The sequence below is a fragment of the Heptranchias perlo genome, chromosome 19 (assembly GCF_035084215.1).
Source record: "Heptranchias perlo isolate sHepPer1 chromosome 19, sHepPer1.hap1, whole genome shotgun sequence".
Classification (NCBI taxonomy): domain Eukaryota; kingdom Metazoa; phylum Chordata; class Chondrichthyes; order Hexanchiformes; family Hexanchidae; genus Heptranchias; species Heptranchias perlo.
In genome coordinates this window covers 10,855,105-10,871,442 of record NC_090343.1, presented here as the reverse complement: position 1 = coordinate 10,871,442, position 16,338 = coordinate 10,855,105, and the positions used below count along the sequence as shown (strand labels likewise).

Here is a 16,338-nt window from a genome sequence, read left to right as displayed (position 1 = left end):
TTCAATGTTGTACCAATGTGTTGCTCTTTAATTCATCACTTTGAATTTGCAACCTAAATGCTTAGTACCACGTGACGAATCTGTAGCCACTAGTACTTCGCCCTAGTGTGTTATACAATTCAAAAGTGCTCTCTATAGATACAACACAAGTTTGGATCTAGTTGGAGTTTGCAGTAGGAAATGGCTCGATGAGGAGTTCAGGGTCATGGGTTGAGGATGTTATTATGTATGTATAATTATATAAACATTGTCATTTAAGGAAGATGTACCAGGCTGGAGAAAGGTGTCTACTGTTTAGGAGTTCAAGGTTGGAGGAAGTTAATGGCGGCAGTGAGGGGTGAACTGAACTTTGGTAGTCCTGCGGAGAGTGAGGCGGTCTGAAGATTGGCTGATTTTAGGTTGGGAGTTCTGGGCATTGACATCACTGGGGATGGAGTTTTGTGATTTGGGACTACTTGTGGGGAGATCTTGGGTTTCAAAGAGCTAGGTGTTGAAATGGGAAGTTTAGCTGACTTGATGGGGAGATTCCTGGGGATTTGGAAGTACACGTTGAGGTCCTGGAACGGGGTGTTCTTCTGAGTTTGGTCTGAGGTATATTTTTGGGGCAGAGTAGAGGGACCTTTAGTTTGAATCTGTTCCGCTATGTCTGAGCTGGGAGTGCTTGATGCTGGCACCAGGTGGTTGAAAAGTGAAGAGTTCCATTTCCCAGCAATAATGCCCGTTATCTTGATGAACACAAAAATGAAATATATATTTTTTTAAATGTTCACTCTCCTGTGTATGGTAGGGATGCCCGTGTCGGGGACACTCGCGCTCCGTGCCCGTGTCGGGGACGCTCGCGCTCCGTGCCCGTGTCGGGGACGCTCGCGCTCCGTGCCCGTGTCGGGGACGCTCGCGCTCCGTGCCCGTGTCGGGGACGCTCGCGCTCCGTGCCCGTGTCGGGGACGCTCGCGCTCCGTGCCCGTGTCGGGGGCGCTCGCGCTCCGTGCCCGTGTCGGGGGATCTCACTGCCCCATGAACATTACAGGTGATCGCTGTCCTGTATATTTGTGTCAGAGCTATTGCACTATTCAGTCCTCACACCTGCCCTTTCTTGCAGCACAAGAAACTGGCCGAGGGCAGTGCCTATGAGGAAGTCTCGACCTCCACGTACTCGGAGAATGACATCAGCAACTCAATAAAGAATGGAATCTTGTATCTCGAGGACCCAATCAATCATGTAAGTGGCAGATTTGGGATTTTACTCCACCCTTTACATCCATTTGCTGATTGTTACAGCTGCAGCCTCTTATCTGCCCTCTGTGGTCCTTGGTACCTCTGCTGCAAAACTCATATTAATATTTCAGTTTGTTGTTGCCAATTCTTACTTTTTTTTTCTAATTTCGACTCCTTACCCCACCCCCCCCAACCCCGGCCTTTGCTGAAGTTGGTGGCTCAGTTCCATAGACAGCAGTCTTCTGGTACCTCACTCAAGCGTCATGCGTAAGCGTTGTAGTGAGTGGTGGTGGGCTCTTTGACCATGATGGCCATCACACTCCATCCTAATCCTGGATGGCCACTTCCAGAAGAAGCCACTGGATAGCAACCAGGCGTAGGAATGTTCACATCACTTAACTCGGATTCAGAGTTGGCCGTTCTTGGTCTGCGTGGCTCAGTACCAAAGCATCCAGCATATTCACCCACAGGAGCCTTGGGTGTGGGGAGGACACCACCAGCTACTCCTGTATGTTACTCCAGTCTATCTGAATACTAATGGTTCACTGCACTAGGAAGAGTTTTGGGCCTCAGACCAAAGAGTTTATAACCATTACTGCGCTCTGCCCTTCTTCGATCCACCCAGCATTCCGAAACTTTGTGCAGAAATAATCTTCCGATTGTCCCGTTTGATTTTTTTTTTAAAAACTAATTAGTTGGCGTGGTTGTACATTTTCCTAACGTGGCTTTTGCAGAAGGATGCATTCAATATCGTGAGTCCCTTGGCATGATTGTGAGTTACACACTTCAGGATCTGGTTGGCAACAAGGGGCCTGTTTACTTTCTCTGTGGAACTGTGAGCATGAAGCAGGGGTCACCTATCTGAGAATCGTGCCATTGAAGCAGGGCCCCAGTTTGTACTGGTTGACAATAGAGCCCATGAAACATTGGCCCTGATGTTTACGGTGAAGCGGGGAGGGCGTGTCTGCGGCCGGGAAGCCCGGAAATGCCGGGAAGGTGGAGGTCCTGCCGAATTTAACGGCAGGGCTTCATTAGCATTTGCTTACTCCGTTTTCCGCCCGGCAGCCGGCCAGATTGAGGGGCTGGCCGGCTGTCAGGCAAGAAAGCCAGTGGTAGATGGTTACAGCTGGGTCCGTCCCCTGCAATCGGAGAAGATCGGGGCAGTGGGGGGGCTCGGAGCGCAGCGGGGAGGAGGGAGGGAGGGAGGGAGGGAGAGATCGCGGGGAGGGTGGTTTGAAGATCATGGGGGGTGTGTTTGAAAATCATGGGGAGGGAGGCTTATCGCGAGGGGAGGGCAGGTCAGAAGATCGTGGTGGGAAGCACTCCTGCTCCTCCTGGCCCACAAGCCGTACTGGAAAAGCGCTTACCTGCTGGATCTGGTAGCTCCCATCTCCCTTTAGCTGTCGGGTTTCCCGAACCCTGGGGAACCTGGCCCGCAGCCATTAAATTCAAATGGCTCCCAAAACCTGAGGCACTGAGCCTCATTTAAATATTATAATTATGGTCCCGCCCTTCGAGAGCGGGTTACTTGGACACCCCCAACCCACCGCGGTTAAACCAGAAGTAGGCACGTTCATGGTGGGTTGGGGTCGGGTTTCACATATTTACCGATTTAAACCCCTGACCCCCTCCTGCCTGTCATGGTCGGGGGGGGGGGGGTTTAAAATTCCCTCCATTGTTTTTATAAAGAATACGTATCATGATATTTCTATACACCTGCGTATAGCCCAGGTGTATACTTTAAAGAAGTGTTGCTAATAGCACAGTCGCTTGTGCTGTACTTACTGTTTGGTGTCTCTTGGTGATCTGCTTGTTTTCATGTGGTTTACCTAGGAGTGGAATCCACATTTCTTCGTCCTCACGAGCAGCAAGATTTATTATTCAGAGGAGACAGCAGGGAATCAGGCCAATGAGGACGAGGAAGAACAGAGGGAGGTGAGCAGCTGACTCTTGGACATGGAACATATCCTGCCTGCCCTGTACAGCAGCTCGTTGCATGGCACTGTGGTGCGTACGGTCTGAGAGTCTGAACATGATCTGTGCCGCCACAAAAGGAGCACAGAGCAAGTTGGAGAGAGAGCCTGCAGAGAAAGAGAACTCAGAAGGGCCCACAAGATTAAATGTTTCAATTTTACTTGGCTATCACTCAGTTTAGCAACCAGGGGCATGATTTTTACTCCGAGCTGGCTACCCCACGCGTCCACCGATATTCGCGTGGAGAACCCAGAAGCGAATTGAGTGCGTCGCAATCTGCGATCGCAACTCAGTTGACGGTGAGTATTTGAGTTTTCGGGTTTCCCATTCGCCAGGCAGCCCGATTGACAGGCTGGCAGCAATGAAAGGAACTGCAAATCAAAGGGGGGGGCGGGAGGGAGAGAGAGAGAGAGAGAGAGAGAGATCATTGGCACTGCAAAAAATCAGAGGTGGTGGGGGGACCTGGACGTCAGGGGGACCAGCCAGCATCGGGGGTAAGGGGGAGTCAGCCAGTGACGACATCGGGTGAATCAGCCAGCATTGGGGATCGCGGGTTGGGGGGAGGGCATCCAGCATCGGAGGAGGTGTCGGCCAGGTGAGCTTGTTGGGCCTGGGTGAAGCACTCCAGCTCCTCTGGGCCCACGAGCAGTGCAATAAAGGCACTCGCCTCATGGTCCGGCCCTTCCCGCCTGCTTTCACCTGACGTGAATCGGAAACGATCAAAAAACGAACAGGTACGGTTAAATTCATTTAAGTTTTTAAATACGCAAAATATTAGGTACCTCAAGTATTCCAATGAGGTACATTGCCCCTTTAAGCCCGGCCCGCCGGCTTTAAGTAGGGGTGGGACTTCCAAGTGTCTGCTGTGCACACGCAGACAAACCTGCCTGGGTTAAACCCAGAAGTGAGCACATTGGAGCCGGGATGCGGTCCCACTCCAATAATCTAGTATTTTGTCTGCCTGCCCGTTCTTGGGGGTTAAAATTACCCCCCAGGTCTCGCAGTATGTTTCTGATCCAAGCACAGTTAAGCTCTGATTCACCGCAGCAATCATACTTTTTTTAAAACAAAGGGTAAGAAAGCCAGTCTGATCTGTAATTGATTTCAGAGCTGGCTGGCACGGGTTTTGTCCATCACACTTGAGCGTCGCACCTATCTATATGCAAATTTATGTGTCCCACTTGCAATTGGTCGCAAATCAGCAACAAGTCAAAATTGAACAGGTAGCAAATGTGCCAATCAGCAAGTACCAATGAGAAATGAAAACAGTGATGAAGTTCAGAAAATGTACAGTCAAAGATCTGCACTTACCAATGGGATATCATAGAAAGTTACGGCACAAAAGGAGGCCATTTGGCCCACCATGTCCGTGCCGGCTGAAAAAGAGCTATCCAGCTTAATCCCACTTTCCAGCACTTGTACCGTAGCCCTGTAGGTTACGGCACTTCAAGTGCACATCCAAGCACTTTTTAAATGAGTTGAGGGTTTCTGTCTCTACCGCCCCTTCAGGTAGTGAGTTCCGGACCCCCAGCACCCCTTGGGTGAAAAAACTTCTCCTCAGCTCCACTCTATTCCTTCTACCTCTCACTTTAAATCTATGCCCCCTGGTCACTGACCCCTATGCTAAGGGAAATAGGTCCACCCTATCCAGTCTATCTACGCCCCTCATAATTTTATACACCTCAATTAAATCTCCCCTCAGCCTCCTTTGTTCCAAAGAAAACAACCCCAGCCTATCCAATCTTTCCTCATAGCTAAAATTCTCCAGCCCTGGCAGCATCCTCGTAAATCTCCTCTGTACCGTCTCTAGTGCAATCACATCTTTCCTGTAACGTGGTGACCAGAACTGTACGCAGTACTCTGGCTGTGGCCTAACTAGTGTTTTATACAGTTCTTGCATAACCTCCCTGCTCTTATATTCATTGCCTCGGCTAATAAAGGAAAGTATCCCATATGCCTTCTTTAACCACCTTATCTATCTGTCCTGCTACTGGAGAAGCAAACGGATCTCGAGGTACAGACACACAAATCACTAAAAGTAGTGACGCAGGTTAATAAGGCCATAGAAAAGGCAAACCAAGCGCTGGGGTTCATTTCCAAAGGGGTAGAATTGAAAAGTAGAGAAGTTATGTTAACTTATATAGAACCTTGGTTAGACCGCACTTGGAGTATTATTCACAGTTCTGGTATCCATATTATAAAAAGGATATAGAGGCACTGGAGAAGGTGCAAAAAAGATTCAAAAGGATGATACCAGAACTGAGAGGATATACTTATCAAGAAAGACTAAACAGACTGGGGCTCTTCTCTTTTTAAAAAAAAGAATGCTGAGGGGTGACCTAATTGAGGTTTTTAAGATAATGAAAGGGTTTAATAGGGTAGACGTAGAGAAAATGTTTCCATTTGTAGGGGAGGTCATCAATATATGATAGTCACTGATAAATCCGGAGTAGTTGAGGCAAATAGCATAGATACATTTAAGGGGATGCTAGATAAGCACATGAGGGAGAAAGGAATAGAAGAATATGCTGCTAGGGTTAGATGAAGTAGGGAGGGAGGAGGCTCGTTTGGAGCATAAATGCCGACATGGACCAGTTGGGCCGAATGGCCTGTTTCTGCACTGTAGACTCAGTGTACTTAAAAAAAAAAAAGTGTGAACCAATCAAATCACACAAAATATCTTTTGAAAAACCTTTCAGCTGCCATCTTGGTCCACCATTAAACTGAGGGATTTACTGCTGGAAATAAGGTTGGTAACACAATAAAGACATAAAATTTACAAACTTGCAAGAAAAAAATTATTAAAATTACCAGTATCCTCTCCAAGGAAATCTCTTACAATATTCTTTCCAAATTCTTTGAGTGGAAATGTGAACCCCATCCCCACTTCCACACCCTACAATGGCAACAACAACAAGTTGCATTTATATAGCGCATTTAATGTAGTAAGACATCACAGGAGCGATTATCAAACAAAATTTGACACCGAGCCACATCAGGAGATATTAGGACAGGTAACCAAAAGCTTGGTCAAAGAGGTAGGTTTTAAGATGCATCTTAAAAGGAGGAGAGGGAGGTGGAAATGTTTAGGGAGGGAATTCCAGAGCTTCGGGCGTAGGCAGCTGAAGGCACAGCTGCCAATGGTGGAGCGATTAAAATCGGGATGCGCAAGAGGCAAGAAATGGAGGAGAGCAGAGATCCCAGAGGGTTGTAGGGCTGGAGGAGGTTACAGAGGTAGAGAGGAGCGAAACCATGGAGGAATTTGATAACGGGGATGAGAATTTTAAAATCGAGGCATTCCCGGACCGGGAGCCAATGTAGGTCAGCGAGCACAGGGGTGATGGGAGAATGGGACTTGGTGCGAGTTAGGATACGGGCAGCAGAGATTTGAATAAGCTCAAGTTTTTGGAAGGTGGAAGATGGGAGGCCAGCCAGGCGATCACACTTTTCATTCCCCCCCATCCCCCGTTGCAAATCACTTTGAGCAATGCCATGGAAAAATTGCATGCATATAATAAAAATATCAAATATTGTTCAGGGTGCCACGTGCAAGTTTTCACCTGGCTTAAATTGGACGGGGGTGAGATACCCATGAGAATCCCTCATTCCACCCCCGTGAAATATATAAAGAAAATACAAGGACATTGTGCGAGCTGTTGCTAACCCCGCAGTGTTAATGTTGTTCGATGTTTTAGCCCTGTAGTGTCACCGAACTTCACGTGACGGAGAAGTGGTTCCACGGGAAACTCGGTGCAGGCCGTGACGGTCGACAGATCGCAGAAAGGCTACTCACAGAGTACTGCATTGAAACTGGAGCCCCAAATGGCTCATTTCTGGTGCGTGAGAGCGAAACATTTGTGGGTGACTACACACTCTCATTTTGGTAAGTCGTAACAAAATGTGCATTTGGGTCACATGAGCGTGACAATAGGCTTAGATGGGGCATGGTATATCAGAGATAGTTTAGTGGGGTGTGGTATAATTTATAGGGAGAGGTGTGGTATATCAGTAATAGCTTACAGGGAGAAATGTCGTATAACAAATGCTTTATAGGGAAGAGCATTGTATAATAGAGCTGGTTCATAGGAAGAGATGGGGTATATCTAAAATGATTTATAAGGAGAGGTGTGGTATATTGGGTGGTTTGTAGGAGAGGTGTGGTATATTGGGTGGTTTGTAGGAGAGGTGTGGTATATTGGGTGGTTTGTAGGAGAGGTGTGGTATATTGGGTGGTTTGTATAGGGAGAGGTGTGGTATATTGGGTGGTTTGTATAGGAAGAGGTGTGGTATATTGGGTGGTTTGTATAGGGAGAGGTGTGGTATATTGGGTGGTTTGTATAGGGAGAGGTGTGGTATATTGGGTGGTTTGTATAGGGAGAGGTGTGGTATATTGGGTGGTTTATAGGGAGAGGTGTGGTATATTGGGTGGTTTGTATAGGGAGAGGTGTGGTATATTGGGTGGTTTGTATAGGGAGAGGTGTGGTATATTGGGTGGTTTATAGGGAGAGGTGTGGTATATTGGGTGGTTTATAGGGAGAAGTGTGGTATATTGGGTGGTTTATAGGGAGAGGTGTGGTATATTGGGTGGTTTATAGGGAGAGGTGTGGTATATTGGGTGGTTTATAGGGAGAGGTGTGGTATATTGGGTGGTTTATAGGGGGGGACTGTATGTCAGAGATGGTTTATAGGGAGAGATGTGGAGATAAAGATTAAAGTGTAAGTGATTCGGGAGAGGAGCTGGTGAATGGGTTTCTGTTTTTGTCATTTCTTTCCGACCGTGAAACTTTATTTCATGGTAAGCATTGCATATAACACATTGAAAAGTAAAAAATAATGTCTGTCTGCGTGTTTTTCCGACCCCTCAGGCGCTCTGGAAAGGTGCAACATTGCCGTATCCATTCCCGTCAGGAAGCAGGCAACCCCAAGTTCTACCTAACAGACAACCTGGTGTTCGACAGTCTCTACGCCTTGATCACACACTATCAGCAGGTGCCGCTTCGCTGCAACGAGTTTGAGATGCGGCTGACAGAGCCGGTACCTCAGACTAACGCACATGAAAGCAAAGAGTAAGTACCGCATCGGTCCCTCGAGTGACGCAAGAGCAGTTAAGGGACTTTGACCCGTACTGCAAGCATTTGCTTGTAGGAAAGAGCTCGCACACAATAAGTATTACAGCGCCTGAAATGATTACTCAGATCTCCCATTGTTTTATGGGGGGAATTTTGCAATCCGTTTCTCCCAGCAGGGAGCCCTGCTCAATGGGAGCACAGGTCAGGGGCTTATAACATTGTCGCCCCAATTTTCTGACCTACACCATGTGCGAGCACAGCTGGAATTGTGGAGTCATCCATCGTATCTTCTAGCATCTCTTTGACCGCTGCTCTGACCCATAACTCGATTCCTTGTTTTGAGCAGTGCTTTTGGGAGACTTGCTCGTCTCTTAAAATCTGTAACTCACTTGTTTCCACCAGGTGGCACTCGATCAGCTCCGTGTGATTGGAGCAGTTTGGTGTCGGTACCAGTCGGGGGCACTGCTGGTCTTTACAGAATTTAACTCTGAAGCAGCCTCTGCCCTGTGCTGTCGTCGAGTCCGTCCAACTGACAACACAGGTTCTATTTGTGTGTGCGCCTTGCACAGCCAACAAACTGCTACTCTCAGCCCACAGCCGTTACCCGCAAGGACTGACTTTCTCAATGGTATTGAAGTACGAGAGTGGGGCATCCAGGATGACAGACCACGTTCCCCAGATGAGCACCATCTGCTGGCGCTATCGCCACGGTTGGTGGAGTGGCAACTTAATTAAGTGTATGATATAAAATGCTGCCTCATACTCGGTACTGCTGTTAACCATTGCAGAATGAGTGCCGGTTAGCCTTGTGTCACCAGATCTGGTTACCAGATGATGCCAGGTGTCAGGGAACTGGAAATGTCAACATTTCCAGAAACCGTTTCCACCGACAGAAGGGTCGGTAACCAGAGGACACCGATTTAAGATAATTGGCAAAAGAACCAAGGCGGAGATAATGCAGCAAGTTGTTATGATCTGGAATTCATTGCCTGAAAGGATGGTGGAAGCAGATTCAATAGTAAATTTCAAAAGCAAATTGGATAAATACCTGAAAAGGAAGAATTTGCAGGGCTACTGAGAAAGAGCAGGGGGAGTGGAAGGAATTGGATTTTGAAGAGACGGCACAGGCACGATGATCCAGATGGCCGCCTCCTGTGTTGTATGATTCTATTGGGATTCTATTTTAATTACTAGACTTCAGAGCAAGTTTTTATTCATTTAAACAGTAGAGGAGTTTTCTGTCTATTAATGCCCGCCCTAAACTTTGGAGAAAGAAGGGAAAAAAACTTAATACACACAGAACGGCCCGAGTCCCCTGGAACTGGAGACAGTAGAAGAATGTGACATCGTCACCCAGTGACAAACGGCTGTAAAGGATTTCACCACGGCAACCAATGGCTGGTCTGGGTAAAACACTCAGTGGGCGGCTATTAAAATATAATATAAACACAGTGATGCCCAGTTAGCCCTTAATATTTGAAACATACACAGAAAATGCTGGAAACACTCAGCAGCAGGTAGCATCTGTGGAGAGAGAAACAGAGTTAATGCTTCAAGTCGATGACCTTTCGTTCGAGTTCTGATGAAAGGTCATTGACCTGAAACATTAACTCGGTTTCTCTTTCCACAGATGCTGCCTGACCTGCTGAGCGTCTCCAGCATTTTCTGTTCTTTCTATTTCAGATTTCCAGCATCCACAGTATTTTGCTTTTGCCTTAATGTTTGATGTTGGGTTCATGTCATGGCGTATGGTCTGATACTACAGGCTGGGAAAATGTGCCTGGCCTTTGATGATTAATGAGAGCTCCTTTGGTTTTGTGATATGCCAACTTGACTCTTTGTTGCCCAGATGGTACCATGCCAACCTATCTCGTGCACAGGCGGAGCACATGCTGATGAGGGTACCACGAGACGGGGCCTTTCTCGTTCGTAAAAGGAACGAGCCCATTTCATATGCAATCTCATTCCGGTAAGTGCTTTTTAAAAAAATATATATTCTTGGGATGTGAGCCACATTGACAAGGCCCCATTTATTGCCCATCCATAGTTGACCTGAGGGCATTAAGTGCGGACTGGAGTCATTGATACTAGCTCAATTGCTAAATTTAAATCTGAGATAGATAGCTTTTTGGCAACCAAAGGTATAAGGGATATGGGCCAAAGGCAGGTATATGGAGTTAGATCACAGATCAGCCATGAACTTATCAAATGGCGGAGCAGGCACGAGGGGCTGAATGGCCTACTCCTATTCCTATGTTCCGACGTGTAGGCCAGACCGGATTAGGTGATGGCCGTTTTCCTTCCATGAAGGGAATCACTTAGGTTTCAATGGCAATCTGGCAGTTTTCACGGTTACCAGCCCACAAATTGTCTGATTTATTGAGTTCAATTTCCCAACTTGCTGAACTGGGACTTGAACTCACGACCTCTGAGTTTCTAGTCCAGTACACTCTTATTCTCCCATTCCCATGCCTCTGTGAAGCACTGTAGGCCATTTTTCTACGTTAAAGGTGCTATATAAATGCAAGTTGTTGTTGTTCACCACAAAGGTATAAAGAAAAAGTGGACGCTGAGCCAAAGAAAGCAATATTAGTGACTGAAAGGTTGATGCAAGAGGTGGGTTTTAAGGATCTTAAAGGAGGTAGAGAGGCAGAGGGAATTAGCGACGGTATTCCAGAGCATGGGGTTTAGGTGGCTGAAGGCGTGGCTGCCAGTGGTGGGGTGAGGTTGTGAAAGATGCACAAGAAGCTAGAGTCGGAGGAACAGAGAGTTCAGGGAGGAGAGGCTGTAGCACTGGAGGCAGTTATAGAGATAAGGAAGAGGAAGGCCATGGAGGGATTTCAACACAGGAATGAGAATTCAGCAGAGATCGGACACCTAGTACAGGTTGCAACACCTACAGTAGCCACACGCTGCTGAATACTGTCTGACTGTTTCCTATTTATTTGAGAACTCATCCAGGGGAGAATGGAGAGCTATAATAAGGAAATTATATCAGCCTTGATTGTGCATGGTTCTAAAGTGGATACTTGGTGAATTTTATTTACCTTTTGGTTAAGGAAGAAAGACTTGCATTTATATAGCGCCTTTCATGATCTCAGGACATCACAAAACGCTAAGTATAGTCACTGTTGTAGTGTTGGAAACACGCACAGCTAGATCCCACAAACAATAGTGTGACAATGATCAGATAATCTGTTTTTTTTTTTAGCGATGTTGGTTGAGGGATAAATATTGCTTTTCTTCGAAATAGTGCTATAGGATCTTTTAAGCCCACCTGAGAGAGCAGACGGGGCCTTGGTTTAACATCTCATCCGATAGACGGCACCTCTGACAGTGCAGCACTCCCTCAACACTGCACTGAAGCGCCAGCCTAGATTTTGGCATCAAGTCTCAGTAGTGGGACTTAAACCCACGACCTTCTGACACAGAGGCGCGAGTGCTACCCACTGAACCACAGCCAACGCCTGATAATACCTGTGCTGCATTTTCCGTACAGAGCCGAAGGAAAGATTAAGCATTGTCGTGTCCAGCAGGACGGGCAACTCGTCATCCTGGGGAGCTCGGAGTTTGACAGCCTCGTCGATTTAGTCAGCTACTACGAAAAGAATCCGCTGTATCGGAAGATGAAACTCCGCTACCCGATAAACGAGGAAACCTTGGAAAAGATCGGCACAGCGGTAAGTACGTACAGGCCGCCTGCCGCCATTCCGAAAGAACGATCCCTTCATCGTGCTCACGTTACTGCCTCGGCCACCTGTCTGATAGGAAATCCCCAACCCTGACCTTGAACGTTTTCTTAAACTTTGGACAAGAAAAGGGCCCCTTTCTAAAACCAATGGTCGAAGTCCAGGCCACGCGGGTGTTTATTGTTGACAAAATGACATCGCTGATGATGGCATGGGTTGAAACGTGACCCAGATATCATCAGGGGAACAGCCTATTGAGGAGAAGGAGGAATATCAGCATAAATTTATAAATAAAATTGAAGGTTTACATCTGGATCTTAAATCTTCAAATATAGTATAGTCTCGCTAAAGGAACTGAGAGAAAGGTTCCTGTTCCTAATTTTATTTGGGGATTAGTTTTGAAGAGTTTCCTCATTTGGAATTGAGCAGCCTCCAGAATCTTTGGCTCCTAGGAATTTGTGCTTTTAGTATTTAGACCACTCTGAAGATGGCACTGCCATGGTGTGGGAGGATGAAATTCTGTTCTGGGGATGTGGGAAGTGCTGGCAAGTCCGCATTTACTGCCCACCCCTCGTTCTCCTTGAATCACTGCGGTCCCTGTGGTGATGGTGCTCCCACAGTGATGTTAGGTAGAGAATTCCAGGATACTGACCCAGTGACAATAAACAAGTCAGGGTGGCGTGTGACTTGGGAGGGGAACTTGGAGGTGGTGATGTTCCCGTGTTTCTTACCCACGTTGCCCCATAAGGCGAATAGCTGATCCCGACCGTGAGTTCAGTAGGAGTCACTGAGGCTTTATACTTCCCCACAGAAAGAAGAAAAGAAAGGCTTGCATTTATATAGCCCCTTTCACAACCTCAGGATATCCCAAAGCACTTCACAACCAATGAAGTACTGTTATAATGTAGGAAACGTGGCAGCCAATTTGCGCACAGCAAGGTCCCACAAACAGCAATGTGATAATGACCTGATCATCTGTTTTAGAGATGTTGGTTGAGGGATAAATATTGGCCGCGATGTTGGAAAGAGCTCCCCTGCTCTTCTTCGAAATAGTGCCATGGGATCTTTAACGTTCACCTGAGAGGGCTGACAGGGCCTCGGTTTAACGCCTCATCAGAAAGGCAGCACCTCCGATAGTGCAGCGCTCCCTCAGGGCTGCACTGGAGCGTCAGCCTAGATTTTGTGCTCAAGTCTCTGGAGTGGAACTTGAACCCACGACCTCCTGCCTCGGGGCAAGAGCGCTACCACTGAGTGAAAGAGGTTAAAATGAGCTTGTTTTTGCCACAGCGGCCTGTGTCACTGTCGACCTGCTCACCCTCTAGCTCTGCACACCGTTTACCTCACCGGAGAAAAGAGGGGAGGACCAAAGAAGGAGAGGGACGGGGAAGAAAACCCGAGATAGTGGAGCAATAAACCTGTCGGTCTATCGTGTGACTGCAGCTGAGATGAGCAAGGCCAGTCTGCAATGCCCTACGATCCAAACTACAACCTCCTGGTTCACTGACGAAGGGGGAAAGAAATGTATCTCACTGACGAAACAAAGTTCAAAACTGACTTATTCCATAGTTATGTTTGGAAAAGTGGGTGGAAATTCAATTTCAAAGATTGGGGCAGATGGTGAAGGGGCTGCTGGGCAAGCTATTGTTTTTCCCTCTTGGCTGCACTGGTCTACAGTTAAAAACTAGTTTGAGCAGGGGATAAACCTGGAACATTTTGACTCGTTTTCTCCTTCCCTCCAACAGGAGCCAGATTATGGTGCCCTTTACGAAGGACGGCAGCCGGGATTCTATGTTGAAGCCAACCAGATGCCTGTATTTAAGGTTGGGATTTACACATGGATCCTGCACTTCACTCTGCACCAGCTCTGTTATAAAGCTATCCTGTCTCCGGGTGTTGTTGCGTTGTATTTTATGTGGTGCTGTGAGAAATTGACTACAGTGCCTAGCTTGTTAGAACACTAGCAAACTCCATGGCTTCTGAGGGACGTGGTATAATTAGGGCAAATGATTTGTTTTAACTCGCATCTGCTCACGTACAGGCGTTTTCACTGCCCTCAGGGCTTCTTATGCAAAGTCCAGATGGTGTGCGACTTGGAGGGGAACTTGAAGGCGATGGTGTTCCCACGACATTGCTGCTCTTGTGTTTCCCGATGGTAGAGGTTGCAGGGGAGGGAGCTGCTGTCAAAGTGGGGAGTTGCTGCAGTCCATCCTGTAGATTGTACGTACTGTAGCCACAGTATGCCGATGGTGGAGGGGGGTGCATGTTGAGTCCAGTGGCAGGGCACAGATCAAGTGAACTGCTCCGTCCTGGATGGTGAGCTTTACGAGTTGTTGCAGCTGCACCCACCTAGATAACTGGTGAGGATTCCATCGCACTCCTGACTTGAGTCTTGTAGATGGTGGAGAGGCTGTGAGGGGCCAGGCAGTGACAAGAATACCCAGCCTCTGACCTGCTCTTGTAGCTACGGTGTTGATGTGGATGGTCCAGTTAAGATTCTGGTCAGTGGTGACCCCCCCAAGATGCTGATGGCGGTGGAATTGGTGACGGTGGTGCCATTGAAGGTCATGAGGAGATAGCTGGGCTTCGTCCTGTTTGAGATGGTCATTACCTGGCACTTTTGCGGTGCGAAAGTTATCTGCCATACGTCAGCTCAAGACTGGACGTTGACCAAGTCCTGCTGTAGGCTTGCCTCTCCCCTGGCATTCAGCGCTCGCACCCATCTCTGGATGAAGGCTGGGATGAAGTGAGGAGCTGAGTGGTTCTGGCGGAACCCGAACCGAGCATCGGTGAAGGGGTTATTGGTGAGTAGATGCTGCTTGATGGCATTATTGATGATTCCTTCCATCACAGTATTGATGGTTGGGAGGGGGCTGATGGGCCGGGAATAGATTTATCCTGATTTTTGTGGGTAGGACCAACGTGGGCAGTCTTCCACACTGTTGGGTAGATGACTTTCATCATGTTGCTGGGGACTGTTATTCTGCCCACCAGGTGGCAATGTGACTATTGGAACAGTTTATATGTAGTTACTGGTTGCAGCCGTGGTGGGAGTGCAGTGTGTTTGTGTGAAGCCACCATATGGTAGGAATTATATACTACAACAATAAGGCATGTGTGGCAGGCCTGTAACTCATTGAAGGGATGAGATGACATCAGAACCACGGGAAGAAAGCTTGAGTGGTCCCCAGCTGCAGGGTGCCTTCCGGCCTCGAAACCGATTACTCTGTATAATAATAAAGATTTGTGAAAGTTTTCGCATTACAGCTTCACTTTAGTGTAATTCTCTTAATTCAAAGTTGTTTAATTCGAATTATTTGAATTGAAATCGTGCAAAAAAAAAAACAAACTAACACCTCCTGTGCTGTTACATTCAAATTGCTTAATGCAAACTACTGGATCATTTCGATTTTGTTTTTTCTCCCTCAAGCATTAAGGAGTAAATTATTCTTTTCCATTTTGTTTTTATTTCTGCCTGGGAGGGGACAGTGATGGATGTTTGAATTTTACATGTGTATCACTTGGTTTGGCCATGTGTGCTTAGTCTAGACGAGATGTGGGAGTTTAGGTTACTGGCTCAATATAGGTAGATGCAGTAAGTTCTTTTATATAAGAACTTTTCTCCCTCGCTCTCTCTCTCTCCTCCCTCGCTCCTCCTCCCTCCTCCCTCGCTCGCTCTCTCTCTTTTCTCTATCTCTACATTCCTTGTGCCCATCTTCCTTTGCCGTGGTCTGTCAGCCCCATCTCTTTGTCTCTCTCAATCGTGCCCGTATCTCCCATTTTGCTCTCTCCATTCTCAAGTGTCGATCTCTCTCTCTCTCTTTTGCCTGTCTTTCACCGATCTTTTACGTCCATCTCTCCTCTCCCAAACCCTCCCAACATCTCTGCCCCCATGTTTCCTCGTGTCTCTCACGGCAAATATCCCCCTTGTCCCTTACCCCCATGTCACGCCTCCCCGTCTCTTTATCCCACCATACACCCTCCATCACTATCCCACCGTACTCCCGGCCCCACCATCTCTTTATCCCTCCATATTCCCCCTTGTCCCTTTATCCCACCACGTCTCACTGTCTCTCCTGCATCGACCCCTGGCTACCCTGCTACCTGGTCTCTTGCCTGCCCCCTCCTCACCAATCTCTTTATTGCCCTGGGATGGACATGCCAGAACAGTCATGAAATAGGTGGGATGCTAGTTTTAAAAAAAAATAAACTGTAAATGGTTAGTGAGGCTGGGACTGAAGGCACAAAGCCGTAAAGCAGCGAGACTGGAGGGAGTGGGGCGGTTGAGTGAAGGAGGCATCCAGACTTGCCTGCTGAAAGTCTTGCAGGCACAAACCTGAGGATGCACGCAGTCTTACGGGCCGAAATTGTTCATTTACAGGCATAGATTTTTA

At 47.5% G+C, this 16,338-nt stretch overlaps 1 protein-coding gene across 4 annotated transcripts in view; it reads left to right on the top strand.

Annotated features, from left to right (window-relative positions):
- LOC137335161 (1-phosphatidylinositol 4,5-bisphosphate phosphodiesterase gamma-1-like) overlaps positions 1-16,338 on the top strand; it is a 122,546-nt gene that overhangs the window by 78,669 nt on the left and 27,539 nt on the right. For all 4 annotated transcript variants that reach the window (XM_068000315.1, XM_068000316.1, XM_068000313.1 and 1 more), the window contains 7 exons: positions 1,100-1,219; positions 3,049-3,150; positions 6,885-7,072; positions 8,055-8,255; positions 10,108-10,227; positions 11,758-11,938; positions 13,690-13,767. In XM_068000315.1, coding sequence (XP_067856416.1) covers positions 1,100-1,219; positions 3,049-3,150; positions 6,885-7,072; positions 8,055-8,255; positions 10,108-10,227; positions 11,758-11,938; positions 13,690-13,767 — 990 coding nt within the window. The remainder of the gene's footprint in view (positions 1-1,099; positions 1,220-3,048; positions 3,151-6,884; positions 7,073-8,054; positions 8,256-10,107; positions 10,228-11,757; positions 11,939-13,689; positions 13,768-16,338) is intronic.